The sequence below is a fragment of the Notechis scutatus genome, chromosome 6 (genome assembly GCF_049901735.1).
Source record: "Notechis scutatus isolate UNSWTSFEM ecotype Mainland chromosome 6, rNotScu1.2, whole genome shotgun sequence".
NCBI classification, from domain to species: Eukaryota; Metazoa; Chordata; class Lepidosauria; order Squamata; family Elapidae; genus Notechis; species Notechis scutatus.
The window spans coordinates 80,278,399-80,303,294 of NC_142014.1; the positions used below are offsets into that span (position 1 = coordinate 80,278,399).

At 47.8% G+C, this 24,896-nt stretch overlaps 2 protein-coding genes across 2 annotated transcripts in view; one reads left to right on the top strand and one right to left on the bottom strand.

Moving 5' to 3' along the window:
- The window catches only part of TASOR2 (transcription activation suppressor family member 2), a 44,226-nt gene extending 33,953 nt beyond the window's left edge, over window positions 1-10,273 (bottom strand). The window contains 5 exon segments of the mRNA XM_087968933.1: window positions 1,348-1,447; window positions 2,170-2,189; window positions 2,327-2,446; window positions 3,809-3,908; window positions 10,146-10,273. Of these exon segments, the coding sequence (XP_087825059.1) occupies window positions 1,348-1,447; window positions 2,170-2,189; window positions 2,327-2,352 (146 nt within the window). The 5' untranslated portion in view covers window positions 2,353-2,446; window positions 3,809-3,908; window positions 10,146-10,273.
- Window positions 10,274-11,926: 1,653 nt separating this feature from the next.
- ASB13 (ankyrin repeat and SOCS box containing 13) lies at window positions 11,927-24,654 on the top strand. The gene is made up of 7 exons (XM_087968932.1): window positions 11,927-12,080; window positions 14,832-15,117; window positions 17,464-17,651; window positions 18,844-18,994; window positions 20,469-20,603; window positions 21,704-21,895; window positions 23,315-24,654. The coding sequence occupies exons 2-7, from the start codon at window positions 15,075-15,077 to the stop codon at window positions 23,443-23,445; spliced, it is 840 nt and encodes a 279-aa protein (XP_087825058.1). The 5' UTR covers window positions 11,927-12,080; window positions 14,832-15,074; the 3' UTR covers window positions 23,446-24,654.
- The last annotated feature ends 242 nt before the right edge of the window (window positions 24,655-24,896 follow it).

The following is a 24,896-nucleotide window of genomic DNA, read 5'->3' on the forward strand; positions in this document are numbered from 1 at the left end:
TTAGGAGAAAGTGGGGTTTGTTCTGTTTATATATAAGTGGCTTGCAGACCCCACTCCCTTCTAACACTAATGATGGTACTTAGTTAGGTCATGAAACGTCTACAACAAAACAACCCAGCTCAGAAAGCACCCAGGATCTCACAGATCAACCCTGCAAAGGTTTTTCTTCTATCTGTTCTTCACTTCTCAACTTTCGGGATTCTTGATGGAAAGTTCCAAACATAAAATATTTACCAGTTCATAAAAACCACCGTTTTAACACCGAGGGGAGGAGGAAACAGATCTATTTCCCTTCTCTAATCAGCACAAATTTGAAGCTATCTAGAGTAGAATGGAATGGAATGGGAATAGGAATAAAATACAACAGAATAGAATAAAATAAAATACAGGAATTAGAATAGAATAGAATAGAATAGAATAGAATAGAATAGAATAGAATAGAATAGAATATAGGAATAGGAATAGGAATAAGAATTAGAATAGAATAGAATAGAATAGAATAGAATAGAGGAATAAGAATAGAATAGAATAGAATAAAATAGAATAAAATACAGGAATAAGAATAGAATATAGGAATAAGAATAGAATAGAATAGAATATAGGAATAAGAATAGAATAGAATAGAATAGAATAGAATAGAATAGAATAGAATAAACTACAGGAATAAGAATAGAATAGAATAGAATAGAATGAATAGAATAGAATAGAATAGAATAGAATAGAATAGAATAGAATAGAATATAGGAATAAGAATAGAATAGAATAAAATAAACTACAGGAATAAGAATAGAATAGAATAGAATAGAATAGAATAGAATAGAATAGAATAGAATAGAATAGAATATAGGAATAAGAATAAAATAGAATAGAATAAAATAAAATACAGGAATAAAGAATAGAATAGAATAGAATAGAATATATAGTAATAAGAATAGAATAGAATAGAATAGAATATAGGAATAAGAATAGAATAGAAAAGAATAGAATAGAATAGAATAGAATAGAATATAGGAATAAGAATAAAATAGAATAGAATAGAATAAAATACAGGAATAAGAATAGAACAGAATAGAGGAATTGGAAGGGAATGGAAGAGAAGAGAAGAGAAGAGGAGCTGGAAGGGCCCTTGGAGGTCTTCTAGTCCAGCCCACTGCTCAAGCAAGAGAACCTCTTACCATTTCAGACAAGCGACTGGCCAGGCTCCTCTTAAAAACCTCCAGTGATGGAGCCCCCACGATTTCTGGAGCCAAGCTGGACTTTTTAAAAAGGGGCTTGAACGTCCCTTTCCCACCAACTCACCCCCCCCGCCCCCCTTAATTCCAGTGGGAGAGCGAAATAAATACTTACAACTGAGCCGGGATCGAAGCCTGAAAGGGGGATCGAAGGACGATGTCACACACCCGCTGATTCTGAACGAAAAGCTGTCCTTCCCAGGCACGGTACGGCACTGAGAAGTTCAAAGAGAGGCAGGTTATTCCTATTTATCGATCTATATCACAGCTAGTCCTCAACTTACGACCCCAATCGAGCCCCCCCAAGTTTCTGTCGCTAAGTCAGACGTTTGTCCCGTGAGTTTTGCCCCATTTTACGCCCGGTTGTTAAGCGAACCAACGGCGGTCGTTAAATTAGTAACCCGGTTGTTCAGCTAATCAAGGCTTTGCCCGCTGGCTTTGCTGGCCAGGTCGCAAAAGGAGACGCCATGACTGTCATAAACATGATTGATGTCTCAATTGATGGTCGCAGAACAGGGCAAAACTCGCTTCACAACAGTCTCGCTTAGCGGCAGAAATGCGGGGCTTGATGGCGGTCGTAATTCGAGGACTCCCCCTACATTTTCCCAGAAACCCGTGGGAGGGGAGATGGGAAGGGGGCCATAGCTCCGCTGTTATTCCCACCCCACCCCTTCCTGGATCCAGCGTCCAATCAACTGGCTGCAAAGCCCGAGGGGCAGAGAACAGAGAGGAATAGAGTTGGGACTTCTTGAGATCTTCTAGCCCCACCCCCCCTGCTCAAGCACAGGAAACCTTATGCTACTTCAAGCAGCAATAGGCAGGGTTGGAAATGAAGCCGTGTGTGTGTGTGTGTGAGAGAGAGAGAGAGAGAGAGAACACAAGGGAGAAAAGGAAAGACAAAACAAACATTAAAAAAATATATTATTTTTGTTTTTACCTTTCATCTCATGGTCAGCTCTGCAGAGGTGAAAAAGAAAGAAGAAAACAAAAACGAAAAGTTGCTTTCAAACCCGGGGAAAAAGGTGAATTAAAGAAAAAAAGAAAAGAAAAAAAAAGAAAAAGGCTTTTTGACCAAGGAGAGAAAAGTTACTTACAAGCTTTTGGAACCGAGAGGCAACATTCTCTAAGGTCTCCACCCAGCCGGACGAATTTTATGGCGAGGGCTGGTCCGAGGATCATGAAGCGATTCTACTACCTACGGCCTCGAAAAGTTTCTTAGGGGTCAAGGAGGAAATGTTTTTAAAAAAAGAAAAAAGTGAAATAAATTAACTTTTTTTTTTTTTAAAAAAAAGGTAAATAAATTAATAAGTTAAATAAAATATTATTTAGCGGTTCCAGCAAGATTATTCGGCCAGAATGTATTTATTGATGAATTAAGATTTATATCCCGTCTTTATTACAAGTAATTCAAGGTAAACAGATCTAATATTTTTTTTCCTCTTTCTTATTTTCTCCACAACAACAACCCTGTGAGGTGGGCTGGGCAGAGAGAGACGGTCTGAAGTCAGCCAGCAAATTTTCATTCCTAGGGCGGGACTAGAACTCATAATCTCCTGGTCACTGGCACAAAGTCACCCAATTGGCTTCCATGCCTAAGGTGGGATTAGAATTCACTGTCTCCTGGTGATTGGCCCAAAGTCACCCAATTGACTTTCATTCCTAAGGCGGGACTAGAACTCACCGTCTCCTGGTGATTGGCCCAAAGTCACTCAAATGGCTTCCATGCCTAAGGCGGGACTAGAACTCACTGTCTCCTGGTGATTGGCCCAAAGTCACCCAATTGGCTTCCATGCCTAAGGCGGGATTAGAATTCACTGTCTCCTGGTGATTGGCCCAAAGTCACCCAATTGGCTTCCATGCCTAAGGTGGGATTAGAATTCACTGTCTCCTGGTGATTGGCCCAAAGTCACTCAATTGACTTTCATTCCTAAGGCGGGACTAGAACTCCCTGTCTCCTGGTGATTGGCCCAAAGTCACCCAAATGGCTTCCATGCCTAAGGCGGGACTAGAACTCCCTGTCTCCTGGTGATTGGCCCAAAGTCACCCAAATGGCTTCCATGCCTAAGGCGGGACTAGAACTCACCGTCTCCTGGTGATTGGCCCAAAGTCACCCAAATGGCTTTCATGCCTAAAGTGGGATTAGAATTCACTGTCTCCTGGTGATTGGCCCAAAGTTACCCAATTGGCTTCCATGTCTAAGGCGGGACTAGAACTCCCTGTCGCCTGGTGATTGGCCCAAAGTCACCCAAATGGCTTCCATGCCTAAGGCAGAATTAGAACTGCCACCTGGGTGACTTTGGGCCAATCACCAGGAGACGGTGAGTTCTAATCCCGCCTTAGAGCAAAAAGCCAACTGGGTGACTTTGGGCCGATCCCTCTCTCTCCCAGCTCAACCTACCTCACAGGGTTGGTGTGGTGAAAATAGGAGAACCGAGCGTTGGATATACTGTATATCCGTTGCCTTGAGTTATTGGTTAAAGAAATAATAAAGGCAGAATATTAATTATTTAATCAATGCATGAAATAAATAAAAAAGGGGTTTGGGTGCCTGGGGCGTTCTTTGGGACACGCCTTACCTCGGTTCCTCAGCTCAACTGGTGGAAAACGGTGGCTCTCCTCACGTTCTCCCTAGGTGTCGGCACCTGCTTTCTATTGCACCGAGAAGGGAGGCTTGTCCTGCATTGGAGTCCAAGAGGAGACACAATAATGGTTCATTGACTTGGAGCAAACAGTGAAGTTAACCATGGTTAGACCAACCATGGTTAGACCAACCATGGTTAGGTCCACATCCTCCTTTTGCACGAAGATGCTCTGAGCTGCGTGCTAAGAACGTGGAGGTGTCTAACCGTGGAACTTTAAGACTTGTGGACTTCAACCTGTGTAGTCCATGTACCATGTTTCCCCGAAAATAAGACCCTGTCTTATAAATATTTTTTTTGCCACCAAAAAAAGGCACCAGGTCTTATTTTGGGGGGAAGTCCTCCACTGACTAACCTCACTTGCGCATGTCGCCCCCCGGCCTCCTTTTCGCTGTCCGAGGCCTTCAGGAACTTCTTCTTCTGCGGCTGGCAAGGTTTTCCTGAAGGCCCCTGCAACCTTCAGGATCGATCCAGAGCTTTGTTCTCAGCTCCAGAGGCCTTCGGGAAAGCCTTGCCAGCTGCAGAAAAAAATAGGCCCGCAAGGCAGGTGTCGGAGTGTGCCGGGGCCTGGCTACACCTGTCCAAAGGTAAGTGGGCAGCGACTCTGGAGTGGGTGGGGTCTTAATTAGGGCTTATTTTTTTTGGGGGGGGGTAGGGCTTATATTGGGCACATGTGTAAAAATCAAGCTAGGACTTACTTTCAGGGTAGGCAGTATTATCGGGGAAACAGGGTACTTTGCTAAATTCATCTTCAAGACAACAACAAATTCTGATTTAACAAAGAACGGTTAGCATATTGTACTGTTTCCTTTTCTTAATATTCTTAAAAACTTCAGTGGATCAGATCAAAACTATATGACCCCTGCTAGCTTTTCTATTTCCAACACTGCCTTCAAGCTCAAACAAGAAAGTGACCATTTTTCCCATTCTCAGGTACACTGCTCCTGCCAATGGAGGCTCATTTCCACCCTCAAGAGCTAATAACCGTCCTTGGCTCCTTAAATCTGTCCAACTGTCAGTCCCCCCCCCCACCCAAAGAATAAAATAAATAAACGCTCCCATTTATAAAATCCCAAGTCCTTTCAAAATATTCTAATTCTAAACAATTGCATTTGTCCAAAATAGATCCTTTGCAGGAGAAAATTATAACAGATACCAGAAGCTTTGGGAGTTGCCGACAGCTCGTCCTTGGCTTCAGTTAAAAGAAAAAAAGAAAAACTTTTGCATTTATTGGGTTTGTTTTATTTATAACTGGAACACTGTTCCGTCTTTTCTGACCTTGGAATGAGAAAGCGAAACTGATTCAAACAGAACAGCGTCTTTTAAGCAGGAGGCAAAAGTGAAACTATTGCAGCAGGAAACAAAAGCATCGGTTTAAAGCTGCATTTCTCCAAACCAGCGAAGTTAAGGTGTGTGGATTTCAACTCCCAGAATTCCCCAGCCAGCAAGGGCTGGGGAATTCTGGGAGTTAAAGTTCCACACATCTTAAGGCTGCTGAATATTATTTTTAAAGCAACCACTTTGCTTCTTAAACTTTTAAGGCCTCCAGAAGAGGCTTGGTTACTTTTAGTCTGCCAATAAAGTACACACCCGGGGATTATGTTTCCCAGGTAATTGATAAATAGGTGTTTTGCAAACAGATTATGTTCCCCAGGTAAATGATAAATAGGTGTTTTGCAAAACTTGGCTATTTTAAGACTTCTGGGTTTCTAGAATTCCCAGGACTGAATGCTGGCTAGAGGATTCTGGGAGTTAAAAGTCCATTCACTTTAAAGCATGCTGGCTGGGGAATTCTGGGAGTTGAAGTCCACCTGCCATAAATTTGCCAAGGTTGAAAATTGTTGCCCTAGAGCAGGGGTCTTCCAACATGGCAACTTTAAAGAGTTGTGGACTTCAACTCCCAGAACTCCTCAGCCAGCCACGCTGGGAGTTGAAGTCCACAAGTCTTAACGTTGCCAGGTTGGGAGACCCTTTCACTCAATCGTCTATGATCCAAACACCTCCAGCCTCTATCTGAAGATTTCATGTGGCAGGTTGTTCCACCGGCTGTCCGGAATTTCCTCCTGATTTCTAACTTGAAATCTCCCTCCGGGCGACCTTAATTTTACAGGCAGTCCTCGACTTACAACAGTTCCTTTAGCGACCGTTCAACATTACAACATCACCCGAAAAAGTGATTTACGACCATTTTTCCGCAGTTACAATCTTTACAGCATCCCCACAATTATGCAATCAAAATTCAGACACCCAGCCACTGATTCATATTTACGATAGTGGCTCTGTCCCACTGTCACGCGATCCCCTTTTGCGGCCTTCTGATAAGCAAGCCAGATTCACTTAACAACCCGGTAACTCCCTTAACAACAGCGGTGATTCACTTAATAACGGAGGCAAGTAAAACGGGGCAAAACCCGGTTAACAAAGGTCTCACTTAACCACAGTAATCTTCGGCTCAATGCTGATCGTTAAGTTAAAGGATACCTGTCCCTCCGGGCGCCTATTTGAAGACTCCCTACGTCATGTGGCAGGTTGTTCCACGGGCTCATCATGCAGCCTGGAATTTCCTCTCGATTTCTAACCCTTTCCTTTTATTTTAGTCCGCTGATTACAATTCCCAGCCTGCGAAACTCACTTTGCCCAGCCGAGAGTCCTGGTCTAACTCTGCGCCAGGCAAAACCTTTTTGCATCTTGCGGGATTCGAAACCAGGGGTGGGCTGCAACCGGTTCTCCCCAGTGCGGGCAAACTGGTAGCTAATTTTAATCATTTTTTTAAAAAAAATAAAGCTTATTTAAGTTCCATATATTTAAAACATTTAAAAAGAAACAAACATATAAACAAATATATGTATGTGGATCTTTGATTCGGGTTTTCTCCGCGTAAGATTGAGATAGGCAACATTTTGATGAAGTCTCATTCATCATCTTCAGGCTTGTGTCTTCGGCTCTGTGCTTCTCTTCCAAGCACAGAGCCGAAGAACAAGCCTGAATGATGAATGAACTTCATCAACGCGCCTAATACTTCAATCTTCCGGAGAAACCAATAACAAAGATCCACATACAAATACCCATGAGAACCTCAGAAAACAAATATATGTACATATATACATTTTAATTTTCATCATTTTTAATCACCGGTTTTGGCGAACCAGTAAATCCCACCCCCGGCTGGCCCCGCCCACCCTGCACCTCCCAGGGTCTCCCCACGTGGCTCGTTTTGGATGCCAGGCAAGTCCAGGGCCTGCATGGAGGCTCGGGGAGGGTGAAAAACGGGCCTCCCGGAAGTCCAGGAACGAGCCCATTTCCGGCCTCCGAAGGACCTACGGAGCCCAGGGAGAGGGAAAACAACAACACCCCCCGCTGCGGGCCAGGAGGCCGACTAGGCCAATGGTCGCCAACCAGTGGGCCAGGGACTACTGGTGGTCTGCAAGAAAATGTTGGTGGTCCTCAGAGAAATGCCCCCCCAAAGCAATTAATCCAGGCTGTGTGGGAATACAAGGCTGAGCCACCCACATGGCCCGCGGGAACACAAGGCTTGTGTCGCCTGCATTGCGAACAACATGAGGTAGTGAGGGGAGAGGGGAAAGGGTGGAGGGTGGAAACTTGCCCCACGCGCCTGGCCTGGCCACTGGGCAGCTTCTTTCCGCTTCTTTCTTCTTCTGCTTCTGGCTGCACGCAAGGAAAGCAGCCAAAGTCTTTCTTTCTCTCCCCCAAACTCCGCCAGAAATGAGTCTTTGAAGACCCTGCAAGGCCTCCTGCTTCAAGAGGCAGCGTCGGCACGACAAGTCTCACAAAGACTCATTTCTGGCGGAGTTTGGGGGAGAGAAAGAAAGACTTCTGCTGCTTCTGCTGTTTTCTTTGCATGAAGCCAAAAGTCTCTCTCTCTCTCTCTCTCCCCCTGAGAATGGAGCTGGAGACGGTATCCTGCGATCCCAAATAAAGAACGATTGATCGGTAGGAAAACGGGGTGGGGGATTTTCCTGCAGACTTTTTGGGGGGATTTTCCCAGGATTTCTGGTCTGCGGGATTTAAAATGATGAGTTTGGTGGTTCCCTGAGGTCCAAAAGGTTGGCCACCCCTGGACTAGGCTACGCCCAACATGGCCATGCCTACCCAGCAACCAGGCAGAGAACCAGTTGCTAAAAAATTTTTGAAGCCATCTCTCGAAACCATCTCCAAAGCTCTGTGATTATGGCTTGTATGGTGCACACAGTTCTCTAAGGACAAATTAATTTGCAATGAGCATGTCTGCTGATAAGAGGAAGAGAGAAAACAAAAGAGGTCGCTTCCTTCTGTTCTCCTTTTTTTTTTTTTTTTGCAAAATATAAAACGAGAAGATTCCAAATTCCATTTAAACCAAACTTCCTCGGCCGGCGTAACCTGTTGCAATCTTGCAAGACAGGTTATATATCCTTTTTTTTTTTTTTTTTGCAGGCTTGGGAGGCCGAGAATTCAGATCATGGAAATAAACAAGGAGAAGGATCTGCCAGAGGAAACGTGGAGAGGGATTTGATAAGATTCCCCCCACAGCCATTTGCTACCGTGGGATGGAACCGATGGCCGTTTTGGGACTAGAATAGATCCATTTCTGGAATATCAACCATCGGGATACTATGGCAGGCCTGCTTTCAAAGAAAACGGCATTAAAAGTTCCTCAGAGAACATTCAGAGAACATTCAAGAAAGAAACAAGGATAAAGCCAGGTAGAATATCTTTCTTAACCAGCTTCAAACAAGACAGGATCATGGTTTAAGGCAACGTTTCTCAAACCTAGCCACTTTCGGACTTCCAAGTCCTCCAACTTTTGAGAACTTCTTGATAGGTAAAGTCACCAGGGAAGCCTGATTTGCTTAACAACTACGCTGGGGCAACTCGCTTAACAACAGTGGGCAGAAGGGTCATAAAATGGAGCAAATCTCACTGGGCAATTGTCTTGTTTAGCCACACCAAGAAAAACTTGGGGATCAATGCTGAGGGCTACCTGGGTTTCAGCTGCCATGAATGCACCCCTTTAACTCGGTTTATCCAATGAAACCTCTTGGACTGACCCAAGATACTAAACCAACATCTAACCTAAGACTGCCTGAATCTGAGCAACACACAAAAGCGACCACAAATTAACTTGGGCTTAATGCTAGCAACACTCAGCAGAAGGCGCAACTGTTTTCCTTAAACGGTGGGATTATCCCTTTCTGTTTTTCCTGGTAATTCCTGAAAAGAAAGAAAATTCCCTGGAAAAAAGTAGTCTGTTTATCGTCAGCACCCAAATTTGAAAGCAATGTGCTTTTGAGGGGTCCTTGGTGCTCTCTGAACCTGGTTGTTTTCATGCAGAGGTTTCATGATCCAACTAAGTAACATCATCAGTGCTAGAAGGGAGGAGGGGAGGAGGAGGAGGAGGAGGAAGGAAGAAAAGGAGGAGGAGGAGGAGGAGGAAGGGAAAGAAGGAAAGAGAAGGAATGAAAGTAAGGAAAAAAGGAGGAAGGACTGTGGGGTCTTTGTTCTCTGAACTTGGTTGTTTTCTTGCAGACGTTTCATGACCCAACTAGGTAACAGCATCAGTGACAGCAAGGAGTGCAGTTTGCTGTCAGTTTATATTCTGGTGACTTGCTTGTCTGGGTGAGTGGGTCCTAGAGATTCTTTGTCGAGGACTACCTGTATGTTGAATCCAGAGAGGCCTTGCACAGCTGAGAAGGAAGTTGGAGGAAGTTCCCTCTTGGGTCCTCCTTCGGGCAAAACCCCCATGGCTGGATTTCCACCCATGCGATCCAAGGGAACCAAGTTAAAGCGCAGCGGGAGCGGGGCTCGGGTGCAAAAGGCGCGCAGGATGGCGCCCAGCTCGCTTCTAAAGCCGTCAGCACGGTGCCAGAAGCAGAGAAGCTGCAGGAAGCAGAGGATCGGGCAGCCTTTTTCCCACCCCCCCTCCTCCTTTCCCGGAGGCTGCGCGGTCCTCTCTGCCTCCCTGCTTGCGCTTGACAAGCCCCCAACCCCGATCTCCAAAGCAGGCGGGAAAACCGGCGCAAGGCGAGCCGGGGCGGGGAGGAGAAGCAGCCTTGCGCTCCGTCCACGCGATCCTAATTCAGCGCTGGGCTCCCCGCCCCCCCTTTAAACGCACCCCTCTCCTCTCTCCTCCCCTCGCCCGGCTGCCCCGATCCTAAAGCCCTTCAAGGGCCGCCGGAGGAGCCCCCGCCCGCCCCCCGCCCCCCACACAAGAGAAGCCTCGTCCGACACGTGTCGTTGTCTCCTCCTCCTCCTCCCCCAGCCTAGTCTTGGCACTCACCGCTGACAGCTGTCCGACGTGCCGGCCCTCCGCTCCCGAGTCCGGCCATGCCCGGGAGTGAGAGACACCCCCTCCCCGCGAGCTTGACTCGCTTCTCTCGGTCCTTTGGCACGTCTGAGCGCGCCGACCCGGGTTTCCTCCCCCAAAGAACCCGGGGTGGGTCCCCTTGCAAAGGGGGCGATAGGCAGGGCCAAGAAGACCCTTTGGGGTGGGGTGGGGGTTGGGGAGGCCCCCTCCTCTTTTTGTCTTTTCTTTTTTTGGGGGTGGGGTCTCCAGCGGAGGGGCTGGATCTCTCCCTCCCTCCCTCCCCTCCGGGCCCTTTGGACGGGGAGGACAAAGAAGCCCCCGCGGGCGGGCGGGCGTGGGTTGGGGGTCTGCGGGGACCCCTCCCCGAGCTCAGAGCCGTCGGACGGCGGAGCTGGAGGGAAACATCATGTCGGGCGCGGGAGGAGCAGGAGGAGGAGGAGGAGGCGGCGGCGGAGGCAACCCCAGGAAGTGAAAACGGCCGAGGAGCCCGCAGCCAAAGAAAGAAAGTGAAAACTAACCCGGAAGGGGTCACGGGGGAGGGTTGGACTTCCGCCCGGCTGCGCTCGGCGCCCCCGTCCCCCGCTTCCCTCTTCTTCCTTCCCTCCCCCTTTCTTTAGAGGAGGGGAGGGGCGGCCCTGCGCTCCCGGGGGGAGGGGAGGGGCTGGGGGAGGGGGCTGGGAAGCAGGGGAGTTGGGAGGGAGGGGACTGTTAGAGGGGGCTTGGAGGGAGGGAGGGAGGGGGCTTGGAGGGAGGGGTCTGGGAAGCAGGGGGCCCGAGAGGGAGGGGGACTGTTAGAGGGGGCTTGGAGGGAGGGAGGGGGACAGGGAGGGAGGGCGGGGGCTTGGAGGGAGGGAGGGGGACAGGGAGGGAGGGGTCTGGGAAGCAGGGGGCTGGGAGGGGGCTTGGAGGGAGGGAGGGGGACAAGGAGGGAGGGAGGGAGGGGTCTGGGAAGCAGGGGCCGGGAGGGAGGACTATTAGAGGGAGGGAGGGGACAGGGAGGGGAGGGGTCTGGGAAGCAGGGGCCGGGAGGGAGGGGGACTTAGAGGGAGGGAGAGGGACAGGGAGGGAGGGGTCTGGGAAGCAGGGGGCCGGGAGGGAGGGGACTGTTAGAGGGGGGCTTGGAGGGAGGGAGAGGGACAGGAAGGGAGGGGTCTGGGAAGCAGGGGGCCCGGGAGGGAGGGGACTGTTAGAGGGGGAGCTTGGAGGGAGGGAGGGGGCTTGGAGGGAGGGAGGGGCTGGGAAATGGGGTTGAGAGGGAGGGAGGGAGGGGGGGGGAAGCAGTGGGGCTGGGAGGGAGGGTGGGGGTCTCGTCCTGTCTGGAAGGGTTGAGCCAAGGCCTTTGGGAGAGATACCTCCCCCCTCCCGCCTGGTCCCTTCCCCAAAGGGATGGGGGAGGGCAGCCAGAGGGTAGGGTTGAGGGGGGGCTCCATCCCTGGAGGTTGTTTTTTTAAAAAAATAAGAGATGGGACAGCAGGTTGTTGGAAATGGGACAGAGGGTCTCTTCTTGCTTGGCTCCTCGGCTTAGGAGTTTGAGTTGGGCTAGAATAGATGACCTCCAAAGTCCCTTCCAATCCTAGGTGTCTAGGATTCTATCAGATTGATAAGAGGGAGGGAAGGAGGGCTGGAGAAGGGGGGAAAAGGTAGAAAGACGGGGAGCAGGAAGAAGGAAGGATGGAGGGGGAAGAAAGAGGGAAGGAGGCTGAGGGAGGGGGAAAGAAGGGAGGAAGGAACAAAGGAAGGAAGGAAGGAAGGAACAAACACCTTGTCTCCAAACGTTGTGGGTGCTTTCAAGAAGGACAGGCATGTGTCCCCAATGGAACAGGGTCTCCTAAATGAGCAGGGGATTGACTAGACAACCTTCATGGTCCCTTCCAGCCCTAGGTCACTATGTAGCTATGATTCTATGAGGTAAATTAGATAAGATATATAAGAGAGGGAGGGAGGGAGGGAGAGAGATGTGAAACAAAAAGTCTGCAAGGAAACCACCCAACCTCATGGCTCATCGCTTTTCCGGCAAACCTCCTATCACCTCTCGGAGGCTGTTTTTCTTTCTCTTGGTGGTTTTTCTTTCTTTCTCTTCTTTCCTCAACTGCACGGGGTGTTCTAATCTTGGTTTGCGGGTCCCCCAAAACATTTATTTTTATTTGTGAAACTCCTTCCTGATTTCCCTTTCTTCCCTTGAACGACCCTCCTTCATTTTTCCAGCATACCTTTCCTTCTTTCTTTCTTTCTTTCTTTCTTTCTTTCCTTCTTTCTTTCTTTCTTTCTTTCTTTCTTTCTTTCTTTCTTTCTTTCTTTCCTTCTTTCCTTCTTTCCTTCTTTCCTTCCTTCCTTCCTTCCTTCCTTCCTTCCTTCCTTCCTTCCTTCTTTTCTTCTTTCTGTATTTATTTGTTTACTTATGTATTTATTTGTGCAAACCCCAGACCTTTTCCTTCAACAGAAATATAAGGGTGCAAGTTGTCCTCACTGCAGTTCTTCTCTTTTAATATTAAGCCTGATCTTTTTTTTTTTCACACTTTCTGTTTTTTCCTCCCCACTTTTACTTTCATAATGAGTAATAAGCCTTCCTTGGTTTGCTAACCCAGTGGTTTTATAAACACACCTCTTAGATTCTTAGAGGAGGCACTCCTTGGCTTACGACCAATGGCTTAGTGACAAGGGTTTCAACAGACCCTCTACCCCCCCAAAAAAAAAGATATTTATGCCCCAAATTTAAAGTTCTGACAGCCAGGACAGAATCTTCCGGCAACATAACAAATCTTAGCTAATTTTTTAAAAAGCTAAATATAATAAGTATGGATGAGAGACCACTAAGAAATCCCAGGATTCTGAGTGGGATTGGAAATATACACAGTCCTCGATTTACAAGGTTTTGATTAGTGACCATTTGAATTTACATCTGAAAAAAGTGACTTAGGACCAGTTTTTCACATTTTTAGGACCATCGCAGCATCCGCGTGGCCACATAAACCAAAATTCAGATATTTGTCAACTGACTCATATTTATGATGGTTGTAGCGTCCCTGGGTCACGTGATCCCCTTTTACGACTTTCTGACAATGGGGGGGGGAGCCAGATTCACTTAATAACTGCGTCACTAACTTAACAACTGGCAGTGATCCTCTTAACGACTGTGGCAAGATAGCTGGTAAAAATGGGTCAGAACTCCCTGAAATCTCTCACTTTGTAACAGGAATCGGTTGTAAGTCGGTTGTAACTAATGGTTGTAAGTTGAGCACTACTTTTGCTAACGGACTATACTGATTCTCTTTTCCAGCTAGGTTAGCACTTTCAGCTACACAAGTACTTGTGTACTTTTACAGTTGTGGGTGTGATGTTTCTCTCCTCAGAGAGAAAACGGGCAGCATTTTTTTTCAGTGTGAAGCACATTTGTACCTCTTGCACACTCTACGGCCATTTTGTAGGCCAAGGTTGGAGAATCTATGGCCCTTTCACGATCTGTGAACTTCAACTCCCAGAATTCCTGAGCCAGCATGGCTGGCTCAGGAATTCTGGGAGTTGAAGTTCACAGATCCTGAAAGGGCCATAGGCAAACCATATCCCTAGTTCAAGGATCTTCAAACTTGGCAAGTTTAAGATTTGTCGACTTCAACTCCCAGAATTCCTGAGCTAAGATGACTGGAGGAGGAATTCTGGGAGTTGAAGTCCACAAGTCTTAAAGCTGTCAAGTTTGAAGAGCCCTGCCCAACTTTAACACTTCTCTGGTTATACCGTCTATGCCTGCAGCCTTATCTTCTGGCACCATTTGGGACTTCTCTTGGCATATTTTTCCCCCTGGAAACTATACATTAAATGCGCCGAATGAAGTTAAAATAATCATTTAGTAGTAGTAGTAATTTATTATTATTATTATTATTATTATTATTATTATTATTATTATTATTATTATTATTATTATTATTATTAAAACATAGATATTAAGATCAAAATTTTCCATCAATATTTAAATGCAAATCCAAACATCTTACTACAGAATCTATACGCACCCATTAAAACATGTTCAGGTAGTCTTCGATTTACGACGGCAATGGAGCCCAACATTTAGGTTGCAAAGTGAGACCTTTGTTGAAGTGAGCTTTGCCACCTATCTTGACACAATTGTTAAGTGAAATATTGCAGTTGTTAAGTTAGTACCGTGGTTGTTAAATGACTCTGGCTCGTATTAATCATATTTGTTTTATTTAACAAGCTTATATAATTCTGGTAATAATACACATTTTTATTAAATTATAATCTTTCATTATTTAGTTATTCAATATTTCAATGTGTTATTTTGATGCCAATCACCCTATTCTAAGTGTCATGCCTTTTAATACAAATAGAGTATGATTAATCATATTTATTACATTTAGCAAGCTTATATAATTTTATTTTTAATTATACCATCCGTGACCCCCTGAGTTACAGTTTTGGAGGTATTTCCTCGCCCTCCGTGGGACAAAGGCAGAGTTTCAAAATCGAGAGATAATTCGGAATGAAATGCATTCATTCGTAAGAGTGATATGTTTATTTGTGAAATTTATTTGCAATATTGATTGGCAAAATGGATTTTTTTTGTTGCAAAATGTACTTACTCATTTATTAAAGCGATGTGTTTATTTGTGGAATGTATTTATTTGTTGATTGACAACCCTGCAGCCAATGGTGATGCCATAAAGGCAGGCACCGAGCTTGCAAAATCCCGCGGGTCAAGAAAGGGAAACCAAGCAGAGGAAAGACGGAAAAACAGCTGCCAGCCTCAACATCTGAAGCAGCGACCGGGAAGCGGGAGAGACGGGAGAACTACAATTCCCAGCAACCCTCGCGAGCCGGCTCTGGGATTCCTGTCTCTCCCGGCGAGGCCCGGAGACCGCTGGGACTTGTAGTCCGGTTGACGGAGTCATGGAGCCGTTGCCCGCCGGTGGCTCTTTCCTGGGCGAGATCGGTGAGCCGGGAGCGCCTTGCAAGCCGATATTGCGGGGAGGGGGCCCGGCAGGTTGCGGAGGAGCGAGAGGGGGGGGTCTCGCTCCCCCCGTAGGAATCGTCGCCGGGTGCAAAACTCAGCCTTTTCATGCTGCTAGACCTCAGTGGGGCTCTCGAGCGTTGCAGTAGTGCATTCGTTCTATTACGGTGCAAATTTGAAAGGGCGGGTGGGTGCAGAAAAGCGTAGAGCCTCCACCCCCTCTGCTTTTGACCTGGCTTTCAAGCTGCGTTTCCACACAACCTGCTAATCCTGGTTACTAAACTAACCCCTTTTTTTGGAGAGGGTCGCCATGGGGGTGGGTAGATCACCAGCTGGGCTGGGTTTAAGCCCAAGCCCGCCCCCCTCATTCCACCTCAAAGCGAGCCCCCTCGTCTCCCCGCAAACGAAAATCCACGCTCCCGAGTTTAAACGTGCCGTGTGAATGCTTGGAGTGACGCGTGTCGCCCGCTGTTTATCCGCTCTTGACCTGGAAAAGGGGTCACGAGGTGCGGTTCTTGGAAAGCCAAAACAAAAACAAAAAAAAACACCACCCGGTCAGCTGAGCCAAAAATGCCCAGGAATCCCGAGGGGGCTCCAGTTGCAACTTGGCAAACTTGGGTTGATCCCAGGTCGACGCGGTTGCAAAAAAAAAAAGAAAAAAAAGACGGTTTTAGGTTATTTAGAGTCCTGGGGGTGGGTTTGACACTTTTAATTTATCTATTTTTTTGCATGGGTGGGGGCATTTTTATTTTGTATTTTTGGCGCGGGGGTTAGAAATGCTCCCATGCGCAGCAGCTCCCGAAGGGAAAAGGAGATTCTGGAAGTGGAGAATGGAGGGTCTTTGCAAAGAGAGAGAGAGAGAGAGAGAGAGAGAGAGACAGAGACGGTTTAGGCGCAGGGTGTCCAACCTTGGCAACTTTAAGACTTGTGGACTTCAACTCCCAGAATGCCTCAGCCAGCTTTGCTGGCTGAGGCATTCTGGGAGTTGAAGTCCACAAGTCTTAAAGTTGCCAAGGTTGGACACCCCTGGTTTAGGGGTTCCTTAAAATCCTGCCCAAAGCTCCCCAAAGCAATGGGGGGGGGGGACGGAAATATTTCCACTTATTCTGATCGTTCTTGGGAACGTTTGGGTGGATTCATGTAAAGCAGGTAGCCTGGATATTGTTCTCTAGTTGGGTCATGAAACGTCTGCAAGAAATGACCAAGTTCAGAGAGCACCCAGGACCCCTCACTCCTCCTCCTCCTCCTTTCCATGAACCCCACTCCCTTCTGTCGGTAGCATTGATGATGTTACCGAGCTGGGTCATGAAATGTCTGCAAGAAAACCACCAAGCTCAGAGAGCACCCCCACTTTTTCTTCCTCCTCCCCCTCTCCACAAACTCCACTCCATTCTAGAAACTGATGATGTTAGCTAGTTGGGTTATGAAAGGTCTTCAAGAAAACAACCAAGCTCAGATAGCACCAAGGGCCCTACAGTCCTCCTCTCTCCTCCTCCTCCTCCTCCTCCTCCTCCTCCTCCTCCTCCTCCTCCTCCTCCTCCTCCTCCTCCTCCTTCTTTCACCTCCTTCACATACCCCTCTCCCTTCTAGCACTGATGATGTTACCTAGCTGGGTCATGAAAAGACTGCAAGAAAACCACCAAGCTCAGAGAGCACCAAGGAACACACAGTTGCTGTTTCTTCTTCCTCTTCCTCTTCCTCTTCTTCTTCTCCTCCTCTTCCTCCTCCTTCTCCTCCTCTTCTTTTTCCTCTTCTTTTTCCTTCTCTTCCTCCTCCTCCTCCTCTTCTTCTTCTTCTTCTTCTTCTTCTTCTTCTTCTTCTTCTTCTTCTTCTTCTTCTTCTTCTTCTTCTTCTTCTTCTTCTTCTTCTTCTTCTTCTTCTTCTTCTTCTTCTTCTTCTTCTTCCTCCTCCTCCTCCTCCTCCTCCTCCTCCTCCTCTTTTTTTCTTCTTCTCTTCTTTTCTTTTTCTTCTTCTTCTTCCTCTTCCTCTTCTTCTTCTTCCTCCTCCTCCTCCTCCTCTTTCTCCTCCTCCTCCTCCTCCTCCTTTTCTTCTTCTTCCTCCTCCTCCTCCTCCTCCTTCCTCCTCTTCTTCCTCTTCCTCTTCCTCCTCTTCTTCTTCCTCCTCTTTCTCTTCATCTTCCTCCTCCTCCTCCTCATTCTTCCTCCTCCTCCTCTCCACAAATCCCACTCCCTCCTAGCACTGATGACGTTACCTAGTTGGGTCCTGAAACGTCTGAAAGAAAAAGACGCTGAGCTGCAAATCTTCTCCTTTTTTTGGGTCACGACAGTTTTAAATGCGCCTCCCCCCCCTCCCTCCGTCTCCCTGTAGCGTTTTGGGCAGAGAGGACGCCGGTTCACGAAGCCGCCCGAGACGGGGAGGTCCGTCACCTCCAAGAGCTGATCGAGAACGGCGCCTGTGTCAACCTGGTCACCTACGACTCCATCACGCCCCTCCACGAAGCCAGCCTGCGTGGGCAGACGCAGTGTGTGGAGATGCTGCTGGCCGCAGGAGCCCAGGTGTGAAGGGAGGGGGGGAGCAAGGGGGGGGGGAGCTGAAACCCCTGGAGAAAGGAGGCCAGCGAGCGTTTCGGTCGCCCCGAGGTTGGTTCCTGGGGGGGTTTGGGGTGCAGGTCTCCAATTGGTCCCAGGCGGCCAGCTAGCCTTTGTAGGTCCAAGGAACCTTCCTACCCTTGGTCTCTAGGATTCTGTGAGATAGATAAGATACAGAGGGAAGGAGGGAGGGAAGAAATAGGGGAGAGAGGAAGAAAGGAGGAAGGGAGGAAGGAGGGGAGGGAGGGAGGAGGGGGAGGAAGAAAAATAAGAATTATTTCTGTAAAGAAAGTGCAAAGTTAAATCTCAAGGAAGGAAGGATGGATGGATGGATGGATGGATGGATGGAAAGTGCAAAGTTAAATGGAAGGAAGGAAGGAAGGAAGGAAGGAAGGAAGGAAGGAAGGAGAGAAATAGGGAGGGAGGGAGGAAGGAAATGGGGAGGGGAGGGAAGGGAGGAGTGGAAAGGGAAGGAAGGAGAGAAATAGGGAGGAAGGAAGGGGGAAGGAAAGATGGATGGATGGAAGGATGGAAGGAAGGAGGCTGAGCGAAGGAGTGGAGAGAGGAAGGAAGGAGAGAAATAGGGGAGGAAGGAACGAAGGATGAACGGAAGGAAGGAGAGAAATAGGGGAGGGAGGGAGGAAGGAAATGGAGGAGGAAGGGAGGAAGGAAATGGAGGAGGAAGGGATGGAAGGAAGGAAGGAGAAATAGGGGAGGAAGGAAGGAGGCTGAGGGAAGGAGTGGAGAGAGGAAGGAAGGAGAAAAATAGGAGAGGAAGAAAGGAAGGGGAGGGAGGGAAGGACGGAAGGATGGATGGCAGGAAGGGAGGAAGGAAGGAAGGAGGCTTGGTGGGCGTGGTGTGGCAGGCGTGGCTTGGGCATGGCGTGGCTTGGTGGGCATGGCAGGACAAGATTACTGCAAAATCTCCATTCCCTCTCCACCCCTCTAACCTGCTTTCCAGCTCCGTTCTCCTGGGCAGGGCAGCCAAAGGAGATCCAGCCGATCAGCTGGGACTCGATGGGAGGCGGAGAAGAGATGGGGTTGGCGGGGCCAGTCAGAGGTGGGATTGGCCGGTTCTCCGAACCACTCAACATTTACGCTACCGGTTCTCCAGGACCGGCTGAATACCCACCTCTGCTTTTCTCCTTTTCTGCCACAGGTGGACGCCAGAAACATCGACGGGAGCACCCCGCTCTGCGACGCTTGTGCCTCGGGGAGCATCGAGTGCGTGAAAGTCCTCCTCTCGCATGGGGCCAAGGTCAACCCGCCATTGTACATCGCCTCGCCCCTCCACGAAGCCTGTTTAAATGGTAAGGTGGCTTTTGCAGGGGTTAGTTGGGGGGGGGGCAGGGCGGGACCACCCCGGAAGACCGGGGGGGTTTCTGCCCCCCCCAGGGAATCCATGGGAAGGACTTTCGCGGATTCTGGATTCAAATTCAGACCACCGTTCCCTGCCTGTATTCCGCGTTGCCTCCCTGTGCCTCGAGGTCTGGCCTGGCCCGGATAAAAAACAGGGATTACAAATTCCTGGGCTGTTTATTTAGGGTCCGTAGAGTTTGGAGAGTCCTTTGTCAAGAGTGGCCTGAGGTCTTGAGCAGGGGGTTAGACTAGAAGACCTCTAAGGTCCCTCCCAGCCCTTTGATTCCAGGATTGTGAGATAGATAAAATAACATGACAGAAAGAAGGTAGGTTGGTTGGAGGGATGGGATGGAGGGACAAAAGAAGGAAGAAAGGAAGGAGAGAGAAATAGACAAGAGGAAGGAAGGAAAAGGAAAGGACAAGTAGAAGGAAGGAAGAGAAAGGAGAAGGTAAGAAAGAGAAAGAGAAAAAAGGAAGGAAAAGGAAAGGACAAGGGGAAGAAAGGAAGGAGAGAGAAATAGACAATAGGAAGAAAAAGGCAAGGATAAGAGGAAGTAAAGAAGAGAAAGGAGAAGGAAGGAGAGAAATAAAGGAAGGAAAAGGAAAGGACAAGAGGAAGGAAGGAAGGAAGGAAGGAAGGAAGGAAGGAAGGAAGGAAGGAAGGAAGGAAGGAAGGAAGGAAGGAAGGAAGGAAGGAAGGGAGAAATAGACAAAAGTAAGGAAAAGGAAAGGACAAGAGGAAGGAAGGAAGGAAGGAAGGAAGGAAGGAAGGAAGGAAGGAAGGAGGAAGGAAGGAAGGAAGGGAAGGAAGGAAGGAAGGAAGGGAGAAATAGACAAAAGTAAGGAAAAGGAAAGGACAAGAGGAAGGAAGGAAGGAAGGAAGGAAGGAGAGAGAAATAGACAATAGGAAGGAAAAGGCAAGGACAAGAGGAAGGAAGGAAGGAAGGAGAGAAATAGACAAAATGAAGGAAAAGGAAAGGACAAGAGGAAGGAAGGAAGGAAAGAAGGAAGGAAGGAGAGAGAAATAGACAAGAGGAAGGAAGAGAAAGGAGAAGGAAGGAAGGAGAGATTGATAAGAGGAAGGAAGGAAAAGGAAAGGACAAAAGGAAGTAAAGAAGAGAAAGGAGAAGGAAGGAGGGAAGGAGCAGCTTGTCTCCAAAAGTTGTGGATGCTCCAACACGAGTACTTTTCAAGAAGAGGTTGGACCACCAGTTGTCTGGAATGGTCTCCTGCTTGAGAAGGAGGCTGGACTAGAAGACCTCCAAGGTCCCTCCCAGCTGCGTTTCTGATTGAACCGAATCAGAACGGGCTTCCTGGACGTTGGCTGGAAGACATTGTTAGCCGTCGCTCTTCAGAATCCAGCAGGGGATTGGCAAAAGCCTCCGAGAATGACCGGTCCGCCTTGACCCTCCCTCTGTTTCTAAGGCAGCGCCGCGTGTGTCCGTCTCCTCATTGACGTCGGTGCGAACCTCGAGGCCCATGACTGCCATTTTGGAACGCCGTTGCACGTGGCTGGCGCGCGAGAACACCTGGATTGCGCCAAGTTGTTGCTCAACGCAGGTGAGTGGCTGCAGGGACCACCGAGGAGGAGGTGGGTCGAAGCGCTGGAGATTAAAAACCAGGTGACCCAACCTGGTTCAGGTACCCCTTACCTGGTCTAGTCTTCAAATAAAACCTGTTTGGGGCGGGGGGTGTTTGTGTCAAAGGTTTATCCTGTCTTAGTCTAATGAGATTAGCTGGAGCCTGTTCCCAGTGTGCACATGCACAGAGCTGCTAGATGAAGGGTCTGGGGAAGGATCAGACGAGGGCTCTGCGTTGGAGGCAGAGATGGGGCCAGGGCCATCCGACAATTAGCTGCCTTCGGAGTCGGACCTCAGTGGGGAAGAAGAACAGCTGGAGCCTGTTCCCAGTGTGCACATGCACAGAGCTGCTAGATGAAGGGTCTGGGGAAGGCTCGGACAAGGGCTCTGCGTCGGAGGCAGAGATGGGGCCAGGGCCGTCCCACAGTTATCAGCTGCCTTCAGAGTCGGAGATCAGCAAGGCAGAAGAACAGCTGGAGCCTGTTCCCAGTGTGCACATGCACAGAGCTGCTAGATGAAGGGTCTGGGGAAGGCTCGGACGAGGGCTCTGCGTTGGAGGCAGAGATGGGGCCAGGGCCGTCCGACAATTATCAACTGCCTTCGGAGTCGGACATGTGGGGAAGAAGAACAGCTGGAGCCTGTTCCCAGTGTGCACATGCACAGAGCTGTCAGCAGAAGGGAACAATTAAGGAACAAGGGCAACTTGGGAGTAAAGCCACAGGTGGATGGTGAATGACCGCTCCCATAGGGATTAAAAGAGGAGCGAAAGGGGAGTGGGGTTTGCAGGAGACAATTAGTTCATTTAATTAATGGGAAGTTCTGTTCCTGACTTCTTGCCAAGTCATTGCTGCTACAGTGTGGTGTTTGGAAGCTATCAGCCTGGCAACTCTCCCAGCCTGATAAAGGCCTTTAGTTGTGCAGGGAGAGGAATTCCCTTTAACCTAAATAAAATGGGTTTTATTGGGATGAGGAGTCGGCTTCATGATCTTGGGAAGCCTGAACGGTCAGAACAGAACCGTTGTAAATCGAGGACGGTCTGGAGTGCATCTCTGACCTTCCCTTTCCACCCCAACGTCCAAGGAGCCAACGTGAACGCCGCCAAACTTCACGAGACGGCCCTTCACCACGCTGCCAAAGTGCGAAACACCGACCTGGCGGAGATGCTGATCCAATTCGGAGGAAACGTTTACGCCCGGGACAACCGAGGCAAAAGGCCTTCCGATTATAGCCAGAGGAGCAGCTCCACAGGAAAATGCTTCGCCTACTATGAACGTGAGTTTATTTTACTTTTTTCTTTCATCTGTCTCATCCGGGTGTGCATTAGGTCATGTCAGGAATCAGAATCAGATTTGGAATAGAGCTGGAAGGGACCTTGGAGGTCTTCTAGTCCAGCCCCCCTGCTTGGAGATCCTATATACCATTTCAGACGAGTGACTACCCAGTCTTGATCTTCAAAATTACTCATGTTGGAGCACCCACAACCTTTGGAGACAAGCTGCTCCTTCCTTCCTTCCTTCCTTCCTTCCTTCCTTCCTTCCTTCCTTCCTTCCTTCCTTCCTTCCTTCCTCCCTTCCTCCCTCCTCCCTCCCTCCCTCCCCCTCCTCCCTCCCTCCCTCCCTCCCTCCCTTCCTTCCTTCCTTCCTCTCTCCCTCTCCCTCTCCCTCTCTTCCTTCCTTCCTCCCTCCCTTTCCTTCCTTCCCAGTATTCTCCTCTCTCCCTCCTTCCCTTGCTCCGCTTCCTCCCTCCCTCCCTTTCTTTCCTCCCTCCCTTTCCTTCCTTCCTCTCTCCCTCTCCCCCTTTCCTTCCTTCCTTCCTTCCTTCCTCCTTCCCTCTCCTTCCTTCCTTCCTCCCTCCCTTTCCTTCCTTCCCAGTATTTTCCTCCCTCCCTCCTTCCCTTGCTCCACTTCCTCCCTTCCTCCCTTTCTTTCCTCCCTCCCTTTCCTTCCCTCCCTCCCTCTCCCTCCCTCCCTCCCTCTCTTCTGCACACCAGAGCCTGGATCAACCCCAACTCAATCAGAATAGAAGCTGGAAGGGACCTTGGAGGTCTTCTAGTCCGACCTTCTGCTCAGGCAGGAAACCCTCTAACCATTCAGACAAATGGTTGTCCAGTCTCTTCTTAAAATCCTCCAGTGATGGAGCATTTATAACTTCTGGAGGCAAGCTGTTCCACTGGTTAATTGTCCTCACTGTTGAGAAATTCCTCCTTAATTCCAGGTTCCTCTTTCCTCTTGGATGAGTTTCCATCCGTTGTTTCCTGTCCTGCCTTCTGGTGCTTTGGAGAATAGCTTGACCACCCCCCCTTCTTTGGGGCAGCCCCTCAAATATTGGAATATTGTTCTCATGTCCTCCAACACAGTCCTTCTTTTCTCTAGGCTGGCCAAACCCAAATCCTGCAACTGTTCTGCAATCCTCTCCATTATTATTAAGGGGAATTCTGGGAGTTGAAGTCCACAAGTCTTAAAATGGCCACCCTTGATTTACCTCACATGTATTTGCCATTTAAAGCAAGGTGTCCAACCTTGGCAATGTTAAGACTTGTGGACTTCAACTCCCAGAATTCCTCAGCCAGCTTTGCTGGCTGAGGAATTCTGGGAGTTGAAGTCCACAAGTCTTAACGTTGCCAAGGTTGGACACCCCTGATTTAAATGAATGTCATTTAATGTCTTATTTTCTTTCTCCCAACCCGCCAAGGAAATCCCCTGCGGCTATCTCAGCTTTGTCGTCTCAGTCTACGTCAGGCTCTCGGCCGAAAAGCTCTGGAGAAAATCCCCCATCTGCACATCCCCACGAAATTCGTCGAGTTCCTGTCTTACCGTCAATGAGCGGCCTGCGGGGCCCCAGGAATTTTGGGCGTGTTCCCCCCACCCACCCAAAAAATTCCCTTTTAAACCCTTGGAATAAGACAAAAAGACAAATGTATATAGAAACTCCTATTTGGCTATCAACACTAAAACATTGATGCACCCGCACCTTTTGTGCCAAAGGAAAATTATTACTTCTGAAGAGATACTAAATGAAAAAGGAGAATTACAAACCAGACAAAAAATTGAAGAACCAAGGGAATCAAGGTGGAATGGTGGGCCTATTTGCAACTCCAATCAAAACACTTAAAAGATGAGAGAGAATGGGGATTTAGTAAAACTAGGACAAAACTAGATGAAATATTATTAGGACCCGACCAGAAGATGATTAAAAAAAAATATATCAAGTTTTATTAGAATTTAAATTAGAAGAAGAAAAAGTAAAAGAAACGATGGTGGTATGGATGAAAAACTTCGGTCATAGCATAAAATTAGATGATTGGCAGAAACTATGGAATAGAAATTTAAAAAACAACATTAGTGATACCCTTTAAAGAAAATCTGTATAAATTATTTTATAGATGGCATATACCACAATCAAGATTGGCAAAAATGAACTCTAAATTTCCCCCTATATGTTGGAAATGTAATAAAGAAATAGGAACTTACGATCACTTATGGTGGAGTTGCAAGGAGGCCCAAAAATATTGGCAAAATTTACATAAGTGGATAGAAGAAATGTGTGGAATTCAAATACAATACAGGCCTGAGTTCTTTTTGTTGGGAATTAGCGCTGGGAAATACGATAAAGAAACTCTACTTAATGATTCATGTAATTACTGCAGCAAGGTTGGCATATGCACAGAATTGGAAAAATAAAGACGTCCCAAATGAATTGGAAATATTGAAGAAAATCACAATGTGCGCAGAAATGGAGAAACTAACAAAAGAACTAAAAAATAGGGTAGATTCGGATTATTATAAAACATGGGAGAAGTTTTATGGTTGGCTAGAGACAAGGAAGATCAATGAGAATAAGGAATGATTATTTGTATATATTCTATTTAAAGTGTGTAGAGGAGAATTATGTAATATTACTATTGGATTTAGCGAAGTAATGACAATGATTGATGTTAGGGAGACTGTACCACGTTCAACTTTTTATTGTAAGAATTGTCCGTCTTTATGTTTGTTTAATAATAAAGAAATTTTTTTAAAAATTAAAAAAAAGTTGGGCATTTTGGGGTGTCCCCCAAATCGTCCCTCTACAATGTTCAGCTTTTCTCAAGCGACTCTGTTTTGAAACAGGTGTGACTTTTTTTTCCCCTCAAAGGAATGTAAATAGGATTTTTAAGACTGCGGCTGGAAAAGAGAGTTACTTGGTGGTCTCCTTTCCAGCTCAGCTGCTGCTCCAAGAGCGCTGGGCAAAATGCTTTAGCGTCACCTGGTAATGGCGTAGTTCTTCACCTCCA

Bases quoted from the DNA above. Each gene is read 5' to 3' on its own strand.
- ASB13 (XM_087968932.1), top strand. From the start codon at position 15,075: ATGGAGCCGTTGCCCGCCGGTGGCTCTTTCCTGGGCGAGATCG. The intron at 18,995-20,468 runs GTAAGGTGGCTT...TCTGTTTCTAAG, and splicing joins CCACGAAGCCTGTTTAAATG to GCAGCGCCGCGTGTGTCCGT. The intron at 20,604-21,703 runs GTGAGTGGCTGC...CCAACGTCCAAG, and splicing joins CAAGTTGTTGCTCAACGCAG to GAGCCAACGTGAACGCCGCC.